Genomic DNA, 17,039 nt, shown 5'->3' on the forward strand with positions numbered 1-17,039 from the left:
ACAATCGAAGTTGCACAGGGAATTAATGAATGGGGCTTGGGATTAGCTTACCATTCTTCAATGTGCACAAATCGAGAGCTCAAAATTTAAAAGTCAATAACGGCGCCGGCCACGTCCTTACGGTCATCGGGGAAGGGAAGGAATGTTAGTTGGACAACCGTTGCTACTAGAGACCGAGTATACCTCTGCATCTCCACAGTTGTCATGGAAAGGATATTGGGTTAGTGGGATCAGGTAAAGATCTGGGAGTCACCAGTGGTTGGTGATGCGATCCATGATATAATCACGCCTAATCGGATTCGCGATATAATTCGATAATCGTATTGTACCCCGAACAAGTGTTCATCACTTGCCCACGCAACAGCAAGCAACGCGATCAATAGATCAAACACTACTAATGATCCGCGGCGCTTCTCCATTTCATTATACGACCGACGCGCGACATGTTTGATCTTGCCCTCATCACTCGCCCCACAGGAGCAAGCGTCAAGGTCGGAAGATCGAACACAACTAACCGATCACGTCACCTTCTCACTCATCTCGACCGAAGCGCAACATGTTTGATCCTGCCCTCATCACTCGCCCCACAGGAGCAAGCGTCAAGGTCGGAAGATCAAACACAACTAACCGATTACGTCACTTTTTCACTTACCTCGACCAACACGCGACATGTTTGATCCTGCCCTCATCGCCCGCCCCACAGGAGCAAGCGTCAAGGTCGGAAGATCAAACACAACTCGTTTGGTGTCTTCGACAAAGTGTTTTGGACTAACTTGTACTATGTTTTGACATATTCAGATTTGATCTAGATAAGTGAAAACTTATCTAGATCAGTTGTATCTTTTGATAGGAGCGTCCTAGCAAAAAACTTTCTTCTGCAAAGTTGTTCATTGAGGCATTTTTGACACTTCTTCGGAAGACACTTACACTCTACCACTGACGTGGATACCAGTTTGGTGATGACTTCTTCAAAATACTTCGTCAACATGCAAAATACTTCCAAAATACTTTGTCGAAGACACCGGTACATATCTAGAGTACTAGAGTTTTTGGCCGTCGAAAACAGCGATCTGCCCCAGTGTGCATCGTAGGCTATTTACGACTTGTGCGGTAAAAATCCTCATTCTGCAACTTGTTCCGTAAACTACTATTACGGATTCCTGTAAAATCTTAACAGCTAAACAGTTCGGTAATAGTAGATAACGGAACAAGTTGCAGAGTGATGATTTTTACAGCACGAGTCTTAAATCGAGTGTTGTAAAAATCGAGTTCTGCAACGAGTTACGTACAACATACTTTGCAATTTTGTAGAAGACCACTTGAGGGTATCAGAAATTATATTGGAATGCATTCACCATTATTTTACAATTTCTGAAAAATTGTTGTGTTATGATTCATTACACAACTCAAAACAGTTGCGTAATGAATAATTACTGGTTTCAGTTGCGTAATGACTATTCCCGCACTGCATACTTCAGTGCAGGAAAGTAGGCCGTTTCGTAACAGATTGGCATGATGAAAAACAGCCTATTACGAAGAGAAATCGCTAAAAATAAATTAACGGATTACGGTAAAGTTTACAGTATTTGGTGAAAATTCACCCGAAATCCGTAAAATTTCGATGGAATTACGGTATTTAATTTCACTGAACTTTTCAGCTGTTGAGATTACGGTGAAATTCACAGATTCCTGTAAAATTAGCTTAGTGTGTAGGGCTTTGTAATATCAACGGCATCGTTAAAGTCCTTTAGAATTTCAATGGATGAAGAGTATACATGAAATATGGTGACAATCAATCTAATATGGAGCACCTATTTCATTGACCCAAGATTTATGAAACGCAAAGCCAGCGAATTTAAGTGCTCAAAGTAGATAAGCGATGATCAGATAATCATTTTTCATCCGATACATGCCAATTCGCTGACACAATTTGAAGAGCATTAGCATCACTACCTAGCGAAAAGCCTTTTGATACGCTAAAAAAGTTTATACTTCTTCCTGTTTGTATGAAACAAAATCTCGCCATCTGAAGCCGAAATAACTACGTAACATACAATTTATCAGTTACATTTTATGCGAGTACCCCTGCAGTGAGGGGAGGGAATCATTATAAATATATCGGCAAATGTGACCCATCGATCTCTACTGATCAATCTGATGATGAGTACGATAGTTGACTGCTCTTCGCACCACCAACCAACAGAAACGATCCATGATCGATGAGACGCGCCGTGGATCAATTTTTATTTATTCTTTTGGCGCTGCCGGTTCGGCTACCAAGAAGTGATATGCATACCTATAACATCGACCATCCCTTACGACGATCTTTCTCTCTTTCTTTTGTTGATATAACGATACCAGCCTCGCAACGCAACTCAACGGTGGCCCTCAGCTCTCAGTTAGCTATTTACTCGAGCGGCGATCGCGCGGTGCAAGCAAAAGAATATCCGTCTCGGAAGGACGGCAGCAGCAAAACAGACATCGACAGTCAACGTTGGTGGTCTATTTTCAATTATTTGGTCAAAGATTATAATTATTTATAATAATATATAATAAATTACATAAAAAGCTGTCTGCCTTTATTAATCATTTTTAATTGCTATGGCTGCAAAGTATTTCGCAGCTTCCTGACGTTTTCGTTTTCACAAAGAATGTTGATGTATACTTACATTTCAAGTATTTACTACATATTTAATTGAAACCAACGCTAGATGGCATTTTGTCTCGATACAGAAACTAAATGAACTTTGAAGTCTCAAATCAAGTTGTATCGTTTACTAGGGATAACCCTAAACTTTTTATTCGGATTGTTTTTGGCTTTTTTTTTCTTCATGGTATTAAGGACATATCCCCATGAGTACCAAAATGGCCTCTAATATGGCACCTTACTTCTCCCTTCGCTTTCCGCTCCCTCCTCCCACACTTCTCTCAGTGTTTTGGAGAGCGATCACAAAAAATGATTATTTGAAGTTACTAACCTTATTGTAGAGCGGTGGTTTCTTAACTGAAAGCATTCCATAATATGTTTTTCACAAATCACCAGTTTTTGAATGCAAATACGTAGTTATTGCTGTGATTTGTGCTGTAAAATACCACGCACTTCCGAACCACTTCTTCTTCACGCACCGAGATATTGTTTGCTGACTTTTCGGTGCCCGTTCTAAAACTCACTTTTAATGGTATTTCTACTCACCGTAGCAATTTAAAAATCTAATGCGATACTTGAAACACTTTGATTATTCACGTATGATGCTCCTGGGAGCAATAAATCACTTATATTGCTCAATTTGTGCTCGAAAACAACACCGGAACGCGAATTCACTGAGCCAACATTGTTTATGATTCGGATGCGCCACTCTCACTGATTGGAAGTGATGCCAGTTTTTATGTTTGCAATTAGAATTGTAACAAAATGAATATGCACCATAGTTTTGGGTGTAATAAATGATCAAAAGCTACAAGAGCGAACTCTTGCGAGAAAAAATGAGACTATTGAAGCTTTCGCAAAATTCAAATTTTGAGTGCCTCCACTCAGGAACTCATTCTGGGTAGAGTCCCTGATGCGCAAAAACGCAATAACTGCGAATTCAAGGCTTCCTATTACCTTCCGTATGCAAATTAAACGCATGAAGTAAAACAATACCGTGTGGGCGTGAGAAGGATGCACGATCGGAATTATTACAATAGAGAATTGTGTTCCAAACAAAATTGATAGCCCGTCCTATTTAGCAAATGCAATGATTGTTCACCTTTGTCGAACAAGTTCAGTGCGACTCGTTGAGTAGAGCAGACGTAATAGTCAAAAACTGAAAAATTCAGTTGTTAGCCACGTTCCATTTACAAGTGCATTAGTCGAAGTTCTGTGATTGTAAGTTTCTTTAAACTTGAATGGCCTTTTATTTGGAAGAACTAGTGTTATCCTTTTGCAGTTTTCGTCAGTTGGAAAGCGAATTAAATTAAAATCTACAAAGTAGATTCTGTGTTCGAAGCACGATTGAGACTGTCCGGTAGTGTAGATTCGGACAAAAGACGGTAAGGCCAACAGTAGGGTTAAATAATTTAAGCCTGTGCTAATTCGTTGGAACCCATTGATCAGAATACTCGCTGATCGATGCGGGTATTTTCCTAGGTTTTGGAAATTGAGAGAAGAACCCTAGCGCTCGACCTGTGAGCGGAGCTCTCACCGCAAGCGAGACCGTCACCTCCCAACCCGCCACCCACCGCCTTTTGTCGCACTGTACGCCGACTCTCCGTGGTGCTACAACACAACCACCGGCGTGACATCGCTACCACTGTCTGCGCCAAAGTTATCGCTCCGGAGTCGGTCGGATACACCGCCGGTATTACACCGTTGCGCGGTGACACGAACCCCATCGTGTGTCTGGGATTTCGAATTTGAAATAGTGCGGTAGTGAGGGAGTACTTTCCGTCTACGTCTCAAGCATAACCGAGCATAGAAGCAATCACGATATTGGGCGATATTGCATGCGAACACGCCAGCGCTGTGAGAATACGTTTTCGAATTGTCCGCCGACGGATAGGAGCGTCTTCACCGAGCCCTTCGCTTCGAGGGATTTTGCTGCATGGTTTGTTCCCGTTGCATTTACCGAAAGGTCAGATCTAGATTGTAAGGCTAATTTTAAGGGAAAACTAGATATTAAGGAATCATTAGAGCTAGGTTTTGAGTGACGTCACCTTCTAAAAGCTTGCTGACAGGCCTCTGTAAATATTGAGATTTTAAATACACGAAATTTAAAGCAAGCTGTGATTACGTCTAGGAAGGCAGACGAATCAAACGGTTCTATTCGAATTTAATTATTTAAGATTTAATTGGCTATCGTTTCGATCTTGTTTTCTTCTTTGATTTGTAAATTTGTTGCTGGGTTTCATATTAGATTTTGTCCTTGAATTCTTGGTTTTCAAGTTTTTGGTTGCATTTTGGGTTAGTTGGAATGTATTCGAGTGTTTGAGCAGTCTATTAACTCGCCCTATTTGAAGAGCCTCTGCCGGGCCCCCCAAACAGCCTCAGCAGTCTCTCCCCTCGGAGAGTGGCGCTTAAGCTGCTAAGGTCAGGAACTCGTTCATTCGTTACAGAATGGTTATTCATACACTTGCTACAATTTAGAATGGATATTCATACACTTGCTACAACCACGTATTTTACAATTTCATAATTTTCAAAAGGTTTACAATGTCACAAGTGTTGCAAAACATTTTTATGCGTGAGAAAAACAATGTACGACGCAATTTAACAGCAAAAATGAATATAAGATATTATACAGTACAATTGACTGTAGAATTCAAATGCATACTGATGGCAACTTTCTCCGTCCGTGAGAAGCGAGAGAAGAGAGGAGAAAACTGCCAAAATAGTAAACAACACACGCATGGTGTGAAAAAGGCTTATGATTTTGGTCAAAAAACATGTTTTCAATACCAAATGAAATAAATTGTGATTTTGAGTTTTTATGAAGTTGTTGATAAATTCATATCGACAATAATACCTTTTTATGAAACGTGTGCAAGTAACACTACCTACATAATTTTGTTGGTGGAGGTATACATGAAACATGATGATTTATTTTTGGCCGACGCACATAACATTGTGCTCCGCCTTGTTGGGTGGATCGAGAGGGTGCTTTAGCGGGTGGCTCGAGTGGGTGGCAACATTATGTTTACGTGCTCAATGAAACTTCACCTTAACGTTGTCACTGAGACAGAGCCTGCTTCTCAGCTTAGTGTTCTTATGAGCCCATCCACAGTTATTAACTGAGAGCTTTCATTGCCAAAGTTGCAATTTTTCGCATTCGTATGTGTGGCAGGTACGATGATACTCTTTGCCCAGGGAAGTCAAGGAAATTTCCATTACGAAAAGATCGTGGTCCAACCGGGAATCGAACCCAGACACCTTCAGCATGGCTTTGCTTTGTAGTCGTGGACTCTAACTACTCGGCTAAGGTGTTATGCACATGAAGTTTGACTTCTGTGGCAAATTGATCAAATAAATGGCCATCCAAGCTGACAAACTTGCATGCAAGTTGGCGCAAATAGTTAAATTTAGCATTTTCAACGGCCAATATCTCAAAAACAAGAAGTGCTATGGTATTTTTGAAAATGGCAATGTTTTCAGAATCCATGGCCTAAATTAAGTAAATAGCGGTAATTTTGTGCTTTAGACAAAAACGTGTTCCGCAGTGTTTATTGAAATGGGAATCAATGCTATCAACGACGCAGAATGTCCGTTGGATCACATCCGAGATATTAGTGGGTCTACGCTATATAAATTATGACGCAGCTTTAACCTTCCTTAGTCCCTAACAAAAAGGTACAAATTGTGACTTAGGGTCGTTTTCGACCCGAAAATTCAAACAACTCGAATTTAGTTCTGTTGGGCTTAAATGAAGGGCACACATGTCTACCTTCAGAAACCCTTCCGGAGATCTGGATTTGGTCACTGTGGCCACCGGGAACTTGCTACATTTGTAAAAACTCCCTTTAGAGACCCTTACTTTGACGACCTGTAGTTTCGTAACTAAACAAGTAATTTGAACCGTCCTCATATTGTTGAATGGGTATTCACGTGGACTGTGAATAGTGATTCTCAAATCACTTAGTTATTCATACCCGGTTCCGGAAACCTGGAACATCCGAAAAGTAAGTTTCCATCGCAGTGCTGTAAATGTAATTCACATCAGTACTATTCGGTTGATGGATATTTTGGCATATTTTTTTTCTGTGATAAGGAACCAATTACCGGCGCACATTCCCTGAAAAAATCGGTCTAGTATGGTCCATGGGGAACCGATTCCTGGAGTCCCGGGAGGTGGCCAATCTGGACAATTCGATGGCATTACTCAGATTTATACCTCAAAATCAAATGTATTGTGTCCAATTCTTCACGATTTTTTTTATATCACAGCGTAACAAAAATGACATTTTTGCGTGTCTCAAAGATCAAATTATGTGTCTCTAGTAGATTTGGGGTTGCTAAATCTGGTGCCATTCTCAAAAATGTTCCAGCACGTCACAGTTTTTAGCTACAGGTCACCAAAGTCGTATAAAACACTGGTTTTATTCATGTTTACATGAAATTTAAAGTACAATTTATCAAAATTTTTTGTAATCTAATCCATCAAACATGCAAAATAGAACTTGAACTTTCATTTCAGACATAATTTGATTGAAATTGCGCGATTAAATTTCGATTAAACCGATTTTTTCAACATGCTTGCAGTCTCCATACAAAATTCTTCGTTTCTTCTATATAGCAAAATACAAAAATTCTCTAAACCATTAAACAATAACTTTTCCGCATCGAAAGTATTACAAACTTTGATGATAAGTATTGTTATACACATAAAGTTTGAGTTCTGTGGCAAATTAAGCCAATATATTACCTTACAAGCTGGCAAACTTGCTGAAATAGTCATTTTTTTGCATTTTCAACAGTCAATATCTCAAAAACTAGACGTGCTATGATATTTCTGAAAACGGCAATGGATTCAGCAACCCTTAATTAAGTGAATAGCGGTATTTTGGTGCTGGAGACAAAAACGTGTTCCGCAGTGTAGTTGTATATATTTTACCAAAAGAATGAATGGATTATTCTGGTTCTTTTGGAGCACCGGAATGGCCATCGGGAAACCCGTAATATGGGACCCCAAAGTTTTAGCACCAAAACTAGGCATGCGACGGCTCATTTTTTATGATTTTGGATACCTGTGACTTCGCTAGTTCAATTATTGATGAATGACCACTTTGGTTCTTCTGGCCCACCGAAGTAACACAGGAATAGCCACCGGAAATGCCCGTATTGTGGGACATTTCAGTTTTTGTACCAAAACTAGGCATGCGACGGCTCATTCTTCTTGATTTTGAATAGTTCAATTATTGATGAATGACCACCAAAAATAAGTCGTTATGTTCGATTATATTGCCATAAAGCATTTATGAATTTGAACAAATCAGTTTCATTGAAATGTATTGAAAGTGGATGATTAAATTTCTACTAACTTCTTAAAAAGGTTTCACTTTTCTCAATAATTAGCAATGTAATAACATGTTTGTTTGATTTTTTTCGCTTTACTGACAGAGTTGTTTTGAGCTTGACTCTAACTTTTTGACTCAGAGTTTTGAATAAAAGTTTACTAGCCTAAAATAATCTTGCCGAAAGTTTTTGCACTCAAACATATTGGATTCAAAAAAATCTTAAGTTGTTGAATATTCATACCACAATAAATCCAGATTTTCTTGGGAACAGTATTTTAAAAGTTTTTTATCTCTCATAAGTTAACTAATCGATTAAAAATTGAATAGGTAAGGTAGATGCTGCTACATGTGTGGGTTTGTTTTATTTTTTATTTTTTAATTCACCCTAAATTTAATTACTTTAGAGAAAAATCAATTTAATGACAATAAAATGAAGTATCGATGATTGAAATACTGATTCATTTTGTAATCTAGAGTTTTTGTCGACCAAATTATCTGAAACTCGGCAGTAAGACGCATTTGAAGAACATAATGTTAATAAATAGCAGTTAAGGCCTTCCTTAGTGTAGTGGTAAAGTCGGTGGCTACAAAGCAAAGCCATGCTGAAGGTGTCTGGGTTCAACACCAGTTCGGTGCGGGATCTTTTCGTAATGAAAATTCCCTTAACTTCCCAGCCACATGATGAACGAATGAGCAAAATGGTCACATAGAAAAATAAAGATCTCAGTTAAGAACACGGAGGTGAGAAGCAGGCTCTGCCCCAGTGAGGGTGTAACGGGGTGAGAAAAAGAAGAGGCATTCACAAAACCCCTGTGCGAAAAAATCAAAAGAATAATGAACTATCCTATGAGCACAATAAAATCGGAAAAAAATTAATAATATTACCGGGAAAACCGAAAAAAGCGGAAATTTGAAAATGGAAATTTGGTAGCCACCCTGTAATTGTTACCACCGAAAAATCCCAGGAATGACCACCGGTGTTATCTCTATTGTGGGACATTTAAGATTTTGGTCCTTAACTAGGCATGTGACGACTCAATTTTCCTAGTTTTCTAAGCACGTGCTCCATCTCATATAATAATGAATGGATTGCCAGTCTGGTCCTTTGCTGTCACTGAAATAACCCAGGAATGTCCACCGAAGAGACCCGTATCGTGACGTACATTAATTTTAGTACCATAACAAGGCATTCGACGGCTCAATCTTCCTGGTTTTTCGGGCATGTGACTTTTCTCACACAATAATAAGTAAATGTCTACTCAGGTCCTCAGGTTTCAGGTTGGCCTACGACGCTGCAGAATCGTTACTGTGGCGTAGTTGATTAACGCGCCCAGTCTAGCGTATTGGGAGTCGTGGGATTGAAGCACACCAGAACGATTCCATTATATTTCAAAAATTTTACATCTCAGTATGTTCAAATTGACTTTTGTGTCTACGAACTTCAGGTTTTATTTTCGGTCACGATTAGCCAGAATGATCATTCATCTAAAATTGAACTAGAAAAGTCACAGGTATTCAAAAGACTCTATGACACTACCCCCAACGCCACTACCCCGAACGCCATTACCCCGAATGCATAACATATTGAGACTAATTAGAATCAGAAGGTGGGGAGATAATTTTACGATTATTTATGAGTATTAAACAAGTTCTCAGCGAATATTTTTTACATACTAAGTTTCGTTTAGCTTTGTTCACTAAAATTCATGAGATCTCCATAGCTACATTGCAATGCTTTGAAGAACAGTCTATTTCGAAAAGAAGGGTGAATTTATTATGAAAAGGATAACTATAAAATGCACAAAATTGGGGTGTAGTAATATCTGGTTTTGGACGCTGCCACTCACTTCCTCTACTAGCATTAAGATCTTGTTAATGATTTTGTTTCGTAAACGATGGGAATACATAGATGACTCGATTTTGTCAGCCCCTTTTTGAAAACGTTTCTCAGCTCTCTTCAAAAATGTAAGTAATGTTTCAATATTCTTTTCTCTTTACTTGAAGCATATTCATGATACTTTCGTTGGTTTGTAGGATCATTGAGCTGAATTTGTGGTTGATTTAAGATGATGGTAGAAAAGTGTAATCGACCTGACTGTTTTAATACAAAAAGATAAAAGAAGGGATATTTTTATTATAATTATAGCAGGATTATCTTCAATGAATGCCTTGAGGATACCTCCTTAAAAATATATATATATGTTCCATATGAAAATACTAGCGTAACTAGCTCCCCAAGTAACCAAATAGCACTTTTATTCGTTCTGCGTGCTAATATACTGCTATTAAACAGCTGACATTCTTTATTTTAGCCGTATAATAGCCTTATAAGACCAAAAATTTGGATTAGCGGGTAGTGGTTACATGGGTCATCCAACGAAAACTTAGAAGAACTGCCTATTTAAGAAAGAAGGGTAATTTTCTGGTGAAATGCTTGCAGCTATGATGTGAATAATCACTGTAACAATGTGATGCTATTACACATCCTATAAACATAAGAAAGGAAAATCTTTGTTGTAAACAAAACTGAAATATTATCACCACCAAGAAGCATAACTACCGGTGAGCACGCAGCTCACCGAAATCCTCCTGTGGTGGTTCTTAATGCATCGAAAATTTCCTTGACATTTCTGAGCATAGAAGCACATGTACAAGAATTGTAAATTGATTAGGAAAGCTCTCAGTCAATAAAAGGCTTGTTCTATTAAAAGCCCATTCACAAATTTGATAACGGTGAAGGTGACAAAAAAAATATGGTAGGTAGGTTGTTCTCGAAATGTTACACCTCATACAAAATTTGTGAAATTTCCATAAAAAAAAGTGTTATGACGGGGGTGGGTGGGTGTCAAAAATGGCAATTTTTTTAAAAGTATGGTTAACATTTTTGCCCGCAAAGCAAGATACTGGCCTACATCTCATACTATTCGGGGTAATGGCTCATTCGGGGTGGTGGCGTTCGGGGTAATGACCCATTCGGGGTAGTGGCTTTCGGGGTAGTGACCCATTCGGGGTAGTGGCGTTCGGGGTAATGGGATGGAGCCATTCAAAACCATGAAACTTGAGTCGTCGCATGCCTAGCTTTGGTACCAAAACTGAAATACAGTCGACTCTCCACATCTCGATGTTCTATCTCGATATCTCTCCCTATGTCGATTATTTCATAAGTCCCTTCAATCTACATTTTCACTCTCCATATCTCGATATCCTCCTTATCTCGATATCCCCATATCTCGATGTGTTTCTGTTGATTTTTCGTTCTCAATTTTCTCTCCGTATGTCGATATGACCAATATCGAAGGTTACTAGACCAAAGTTTTGGGATTCAAAACAAACTAGGAGCGCAAAATGACGTCTGTTTGTGTATTATTTTCTTGGCAACGGAGTGTTTTTCAATCTAGTATTCATCAAAATTTGTTTTTTGTCTCGATCTCTCCCTATCTCGATTGTCCCTTCGATATCAAGATGTGGAGAGGCGATTGCACATTGGTCCCAAAGCCATATCTAGGAAGACAAAAATGATTGTGCCTAAACCGTCAATTTTAGATGTATGGTGTCTTCGGCAAAGTTTCTCCATATTTTTCAGACATTTTTTTTAGAGATGTGAAATTAGGGTGGCCCACATGGTTTACGAGATCAGCACATAAACTTTTTTGCTGACGCATTTAGGACTACACAATGTTCTACAATGTTTTAGAACAACCGATTTGGAGCAACTTTGCCGAAGAACCCAAATTTCTATCTCCTATGGTTCGCGAGTTATGATTTTTTTTAACAAAAAAGTTAGGGTGGTACTGAAAAATCGGTTTTTTCTTGATAACTTTTTATACGATAATTTCTCTCAAAAACTTTGTTCCGAGCACTTTTAGAACTTTTGATTGCGCAACTTTTTGCCGAAAAAACTTTTGTTCTATCTCTTATGGTTACAGAGTTATCAGAAATTTTCTTCGAAAAAAATGTTGTTTTCAAATGCCGATATCTCCGAAGGCGCAAACGGATTTTCAATCTTTTGTCGGCATTAGAAAGATTATCTTTTTTTCTGTTTATTGTGAAAAAACTATGAGGACGTTTTTTGTTTGAAAAGATTGACAAAATTTTGAAAATATTATGTTTTTAACCGAAAATTGTCCATAACATGAAAAATATTCGAGATAGCTCTTTGGTGCCTTCAGCAAAAATGTGCAAATTGAAAGTTCTGAAAGTGCTTCATACAAAATATTCATAAAAAATCAACGCTTTAAGATATATTCACCATAAACCGAATTTTATATGGTGAAGAAAGCGAACAAAGAGATATTTGCTAGAACAATCGAAATAACTGTATGTAAAGTTATTTAAAATTGAATTTTACATACAGTTATTCCGGTTGTTCCAGCAAATATCTCTTTTTTCGCTTTCTTTATCATATAAAATTCGGTTTATGGTGAATATATCTTAAAGCGTTGATTTTTTATGAATAGTTTGTATGAAGCACTTTCAGAACTTTCAATTTTGCACATTTTTGCTGAAGGCACCAAAGAGCTATCTCGAATATTTTTCATGTTATGGACAATTTTCGGTTAAAAAACATATTATTTTCAAAATTTTGTCAATTGTTTCAAACAAAAAACGTCCTCACAGTTTTTTCACCATGAACAGAAAGATAATCTTTCTAATGCTGACAAAAGATTGAAAATCTTTTTGCGCCTTTCGGAGATAACGGCATTTGAAAACAACATTTTTTTCGAAGAAAATTTCTGATAACTCTGTAACCATAAGAGATAGAACAAAAGTTTCTTCGGCAAAGTTGCGCAATTAAAAGTTCTAAAAGTTCTCGGAACAAAGTTTTTGCGAGAAATTGTCGTATAAAAAGTTATCAAGAACAAACCGATTTTTCAGTACCACCCTAACTATTTTATTAAAAAAAATCATAACTCGCGAACCATAGGAGATAGAAATTTTTGTTCTTCGGCAAAGTTGCTCCAAATCGGTTGTTCTAAAACATTGTAGAACATTGTGTAGTCCTAAATGCGTCAGCAAAAAAGTTTATGTGCTGATCTCGTAAACTATGTGGGCCACCCTAATATCACATCTCTGAAAAAAATATCTGAAAAATATGGAGAAACTTTGCCGAAGACACCATATATCTAAAATTGACGGTTTAGGCGCAATCATTTTTGTCTTCCTAGATATGGCTTTGGGACCAATGTGGATTGTATTCTACAATATAAGTCAGAGTAAGGGGGGTCTGTAGCCTTGAGGTTACGCTTTCGCTTCATAAGCGGATGGTCATGGGTTTGATTCCCAGCCCCTCCACAAAAAATCCGTCCAGCCACCAGAAGACGCCTCACGGAGGACCGTGCTTTGGGGAGCACGTCCATCCTCCGTCAGTATCAGATGGTGACTGAGACAAACTGACCCTCTTCGCAGGCAGCTAGCCTCACTACAGCAGAAAAAAAAAAAAAAAAAAAAAATATATATATATATATATATATATATATATATATATATATATACATATATATATATATATATACACAGTTCGAACGAAACGTGTAAATTTCTGAGACATATAATGCACATAATTGGAGCGTGGAATATCATGGATGTTTACATGATATGTCATGTAAGCTTCAATTATATGTCATGTAATCTAGCAGGATCCTGAGTGGTTACATGACATATAACACATTTTTACATGATTTCAAACTGAAATTTACATGACGCCATGTTTACATCGCATAAATGAAGTTTACATGACGTGTAATCTTCATTATTTTTAACTGTGTATATATATATATATATATATATATATATATATATATATATATATATATATATATATATATATATATATATATATATATATATATATATATATATATATATATATATATATATATATATATATATATAAGTCAGAGTGATCGGAGTAATCAATCAATAATTGAACTAGCAGAGTCATAGGGGCGCGTTGTACCTGTTTAGCTTTTTGTTTCCACCAAAACGCGACAGTTTCCTTTCTTTCAAATGTGCAAGGAAACCTCCCAAGTGACCACTACCCCGCTCCGGCTTTTTGACCTTATAGGGCTAATATAGGGCATATCAGCTATTTAATTGCCTTATATGGACACGAAGGGCGAATTGAACTGCTATTTGGTTACTTGGGCTTGATTTTTCTAATGTAGAACTGTTGCCTAAATTAAAAAAAAATCAGAAATACTGCTCACGCTTGGTGATACCCCTTGCTTCCTCAAATGCATTGTAGATTCTGATCAAGAGGGTATTTAGATTTGCTGCTCGGAAAATTAGTTTTAATCATAATTTCAATGCAATTTTTGACTTTAACCATTTCACTCCTGAGTTTGTTTATTTTTTTTGAGACGGTGTCCTAGAAAGATTCCAACGGTAATCAAATTTTACTTTCGTCACAGGTCCAACAAAAAGTCGAAGGCGCCCTCAGAGCTATCGTAGGTTACAACTCGAGGAACAGAAAATTTCGCAAAACCTTGGTTTCAAGAACCGGAGTAATGAAAACATGGCGGTCAAAATGCTCGTTAAACCATTAAGAACCATTAGGAAAAATTGTCAATATCATTGTACGAAGCATATTTTATGAATCTGACAGAAAAATGTTTACGTGTATGGGTTCGCTAAATTAATAAAATTCATAAAGCCGTGTACTACGATTTAGCAAAACCAAACCACATGTACTCATAATTACATCTAAACGCACACACAGCATTACACTGGTGATAGAATCGAGAGCCAAGCGATCGATATAGGTAGTACATGAATCCAATTTTTATTTTTATATGATTTCAGATTGATGATAGTGGGTTATTTATACCACCGCACGCGGCAAATCCGTGAAACCATAATTGTTTTTCGGTGCTTCTCGTTCGATTTTCGCCGCCAAGAACCCGAAGAAATGCTGGAATACAATTTTATCACAACCAGCCAAAATAACCCTTTGCACACACATTCGGTTCGTTCAAACCGCGGAGCAAATTTAGTAGATGGAAGGCGTCTTTGCTCACTTCTCGCCGGACGCTTCTTTCCTTTCGTTTTCGTCCAACTTATCCAGAAAAACATGAAAAGTGCAGTTCTCCGATAATAATAAATCGTACTACCCATATAGCCAAGCGTACGTACATTTGTCGTTTGCGGATAGATAGTTTTTGTTGATAACAAAACTCGACATGTAGCCCCAAAAATAAACGCAAGCAAAACACACAAACGTGCCCTCCACTTCGATCGTGTTAACATAAATAACACACCCCGAAAATCCGAAATTAAATTGATCGAGTTTATGGCATTGGTGGCGTTAAGCTTTCTGCTTCGTTTCCTTAGATTTGTTCTGCTTACCTATATCATAATCAAATTCCCTAAAAAATCGTAATTTAACCTTTTATTTTTTCTCTTTAACTTACAGAAATATTTTGTCAAACGCGAGAAAGAGAGTTTCACTCCCGGCGACGTAGTTCAGCAAATCCCAAATCTGGGTCTGGTGATAGACCTCACTTTTACATCGAAGTACTACAATCCCTCGGTAAATAGTGTGTACTAATGTGAACCAGAGACTAGTGTAACTAATGCCTTCATCTCATCCTAGGAATTTGAGCAACTTAACGTCCAATACAAAAAGATTTTTACGAAGGGACATGAAATTCCTAAGCGGTCGTTGGTGAATAAGTAAGTATTCCTTTCTGTTAAAAAATCAACTTGAACTAACAACACCAACATATTTTTGTGGAAATGTTCATGCAAAAACACCTGCAAAAATGTATGAAGTTACCTAAAAAATGGAAGTTTTTTCACGGTCGTTTGATGAGAAAAAACTGCTGGGCCGGTTCAAATTACGAAAAAAATTGAAAACCTTCCCGAGCAGGTGGAAAAAAGCTGAACAGAGTCGTAATTTATTTTTCTAAAGTGAATAACTGACGGCTATAATTAACTGTTGGTTTGTTGGAGATAAGAGAGAAAAGATCAAAAAAAAAAAAAAAATATATATATATATCAAACATTATGGAGAAATATTGAACAATATCTTGTCCAACAATTGGTTTGATATTGTTTATCTCAATATAGAATTATAGCCCTCTATACTACTGTAAAAATCACAAACAAAATGAGTCCAAATGGGTATGTTTCTTCAGAAACTTTCTTTTTTAAAGCTTGTGTAATACGGTTTAGAGCCCGCGGGCCGCACATGATCTCTGTTTATCTGAATTCTGATAGGTTTCTTCGTGAACCTGTTCTACTCCCAAAGTTATTAAGAATATCAAATTTTGGCATTACGAGAATTATCTACTTTCAGAATTAAAAATGATTGAAGTAACAGGGCTGAGGATCACTGAAACATTTCTTTGCCTCCTTGGCATCCCTCAAATTCGGGTCAAATTTGTTCTTATTTGATTTCGAAGCACGAAGAGCAAAGCAAGTGAGGAAAACCATCCTATCTGTATGGGTCCATGATAGGCAATCTTTCGTAAATTGAAGATAAATTACAGAAGTTACAAAGAAAGAGCGATGACAAAACTATTTTTTCTCGCTTATTTACCCGTGGGAGTAGGTGTTTTATTTTATTGACATGATAAACAATCCCCGAACATCCGATAGCAATAGTATACCCCAGGTTTGGTACATGTTTACTTATGTTTTACCATGCACTGTTATCCCCCATCTAATCAGAGCTGTAGCAAAAGATGATAAACATGTTCTCATGTTGCGCTGTCGATCATGATTGTTACAGAGTGAGAGATATTTTCAACGGCTATCACAACACTTTGGGCTGTGCTTTGGGAGTGTAGCTTCCCAATCGTCGCACACTGTAGCCGTCGCTGAAAAAACCTGATCGAAATTGTTTTGACCTTGAAAACATGATTTTAGTACTATAGTGTCTTCGGGAAAGTTTTTCCATAAAATAATCGCTATTTTATGAAAGTGTCAATTTGATGTGAGAACGAAATTTTATTTTTCGTATTTATGAATTTAAAAATAAACTTTATTCGGGCAAGTTGTACGTAATATTAAAAGAAACAACTTCGCTGAAGACACCGTATGCATATTTT

The 17,039-nt window shown here is 37.5% G+C and overlaps 1 protein-coding gene across 1 annotated transcript in view; it reads left to right on the forward strand.

Moving 5' to 3' along the window:
* LOC5564796 (RNA/RNP complex-1-interacting phosphatase) overlaps positions 1-17,039 on the forward strand; it is a 147,563-nt gene that overhangs the window by 102,803 nt on the left and 27,721 nt on the right. Inside the window, exons 3-4 of the mRNA XM_021850340.1 lie at positions 15,401-15,517; positions 15,581-15,660. Of these exons, the coding sequence (XP_021706032.1) occupies positions 15,401-15,517; positions 15,581-15,660 (197 nt within the window). The remainder of the gene's footprint in view (positions 1-15,400; positions 15,518-15,580; positions 15,661-17,039) is intronic.

Source organism: Aedes aegypti, chromosome 3 (assembly GCF_002204515.2).
Source record: "Aedes aegypti strain LVP_AGWG chromosome 3, AaegL5.0 Primary Assembly, whole genome shotgun sequence".
NCBI lineage: Eukaryota > Metazoa > Arthropoda > Insecta > Diptera > Culicidae > Aedes > Aedes aegypti.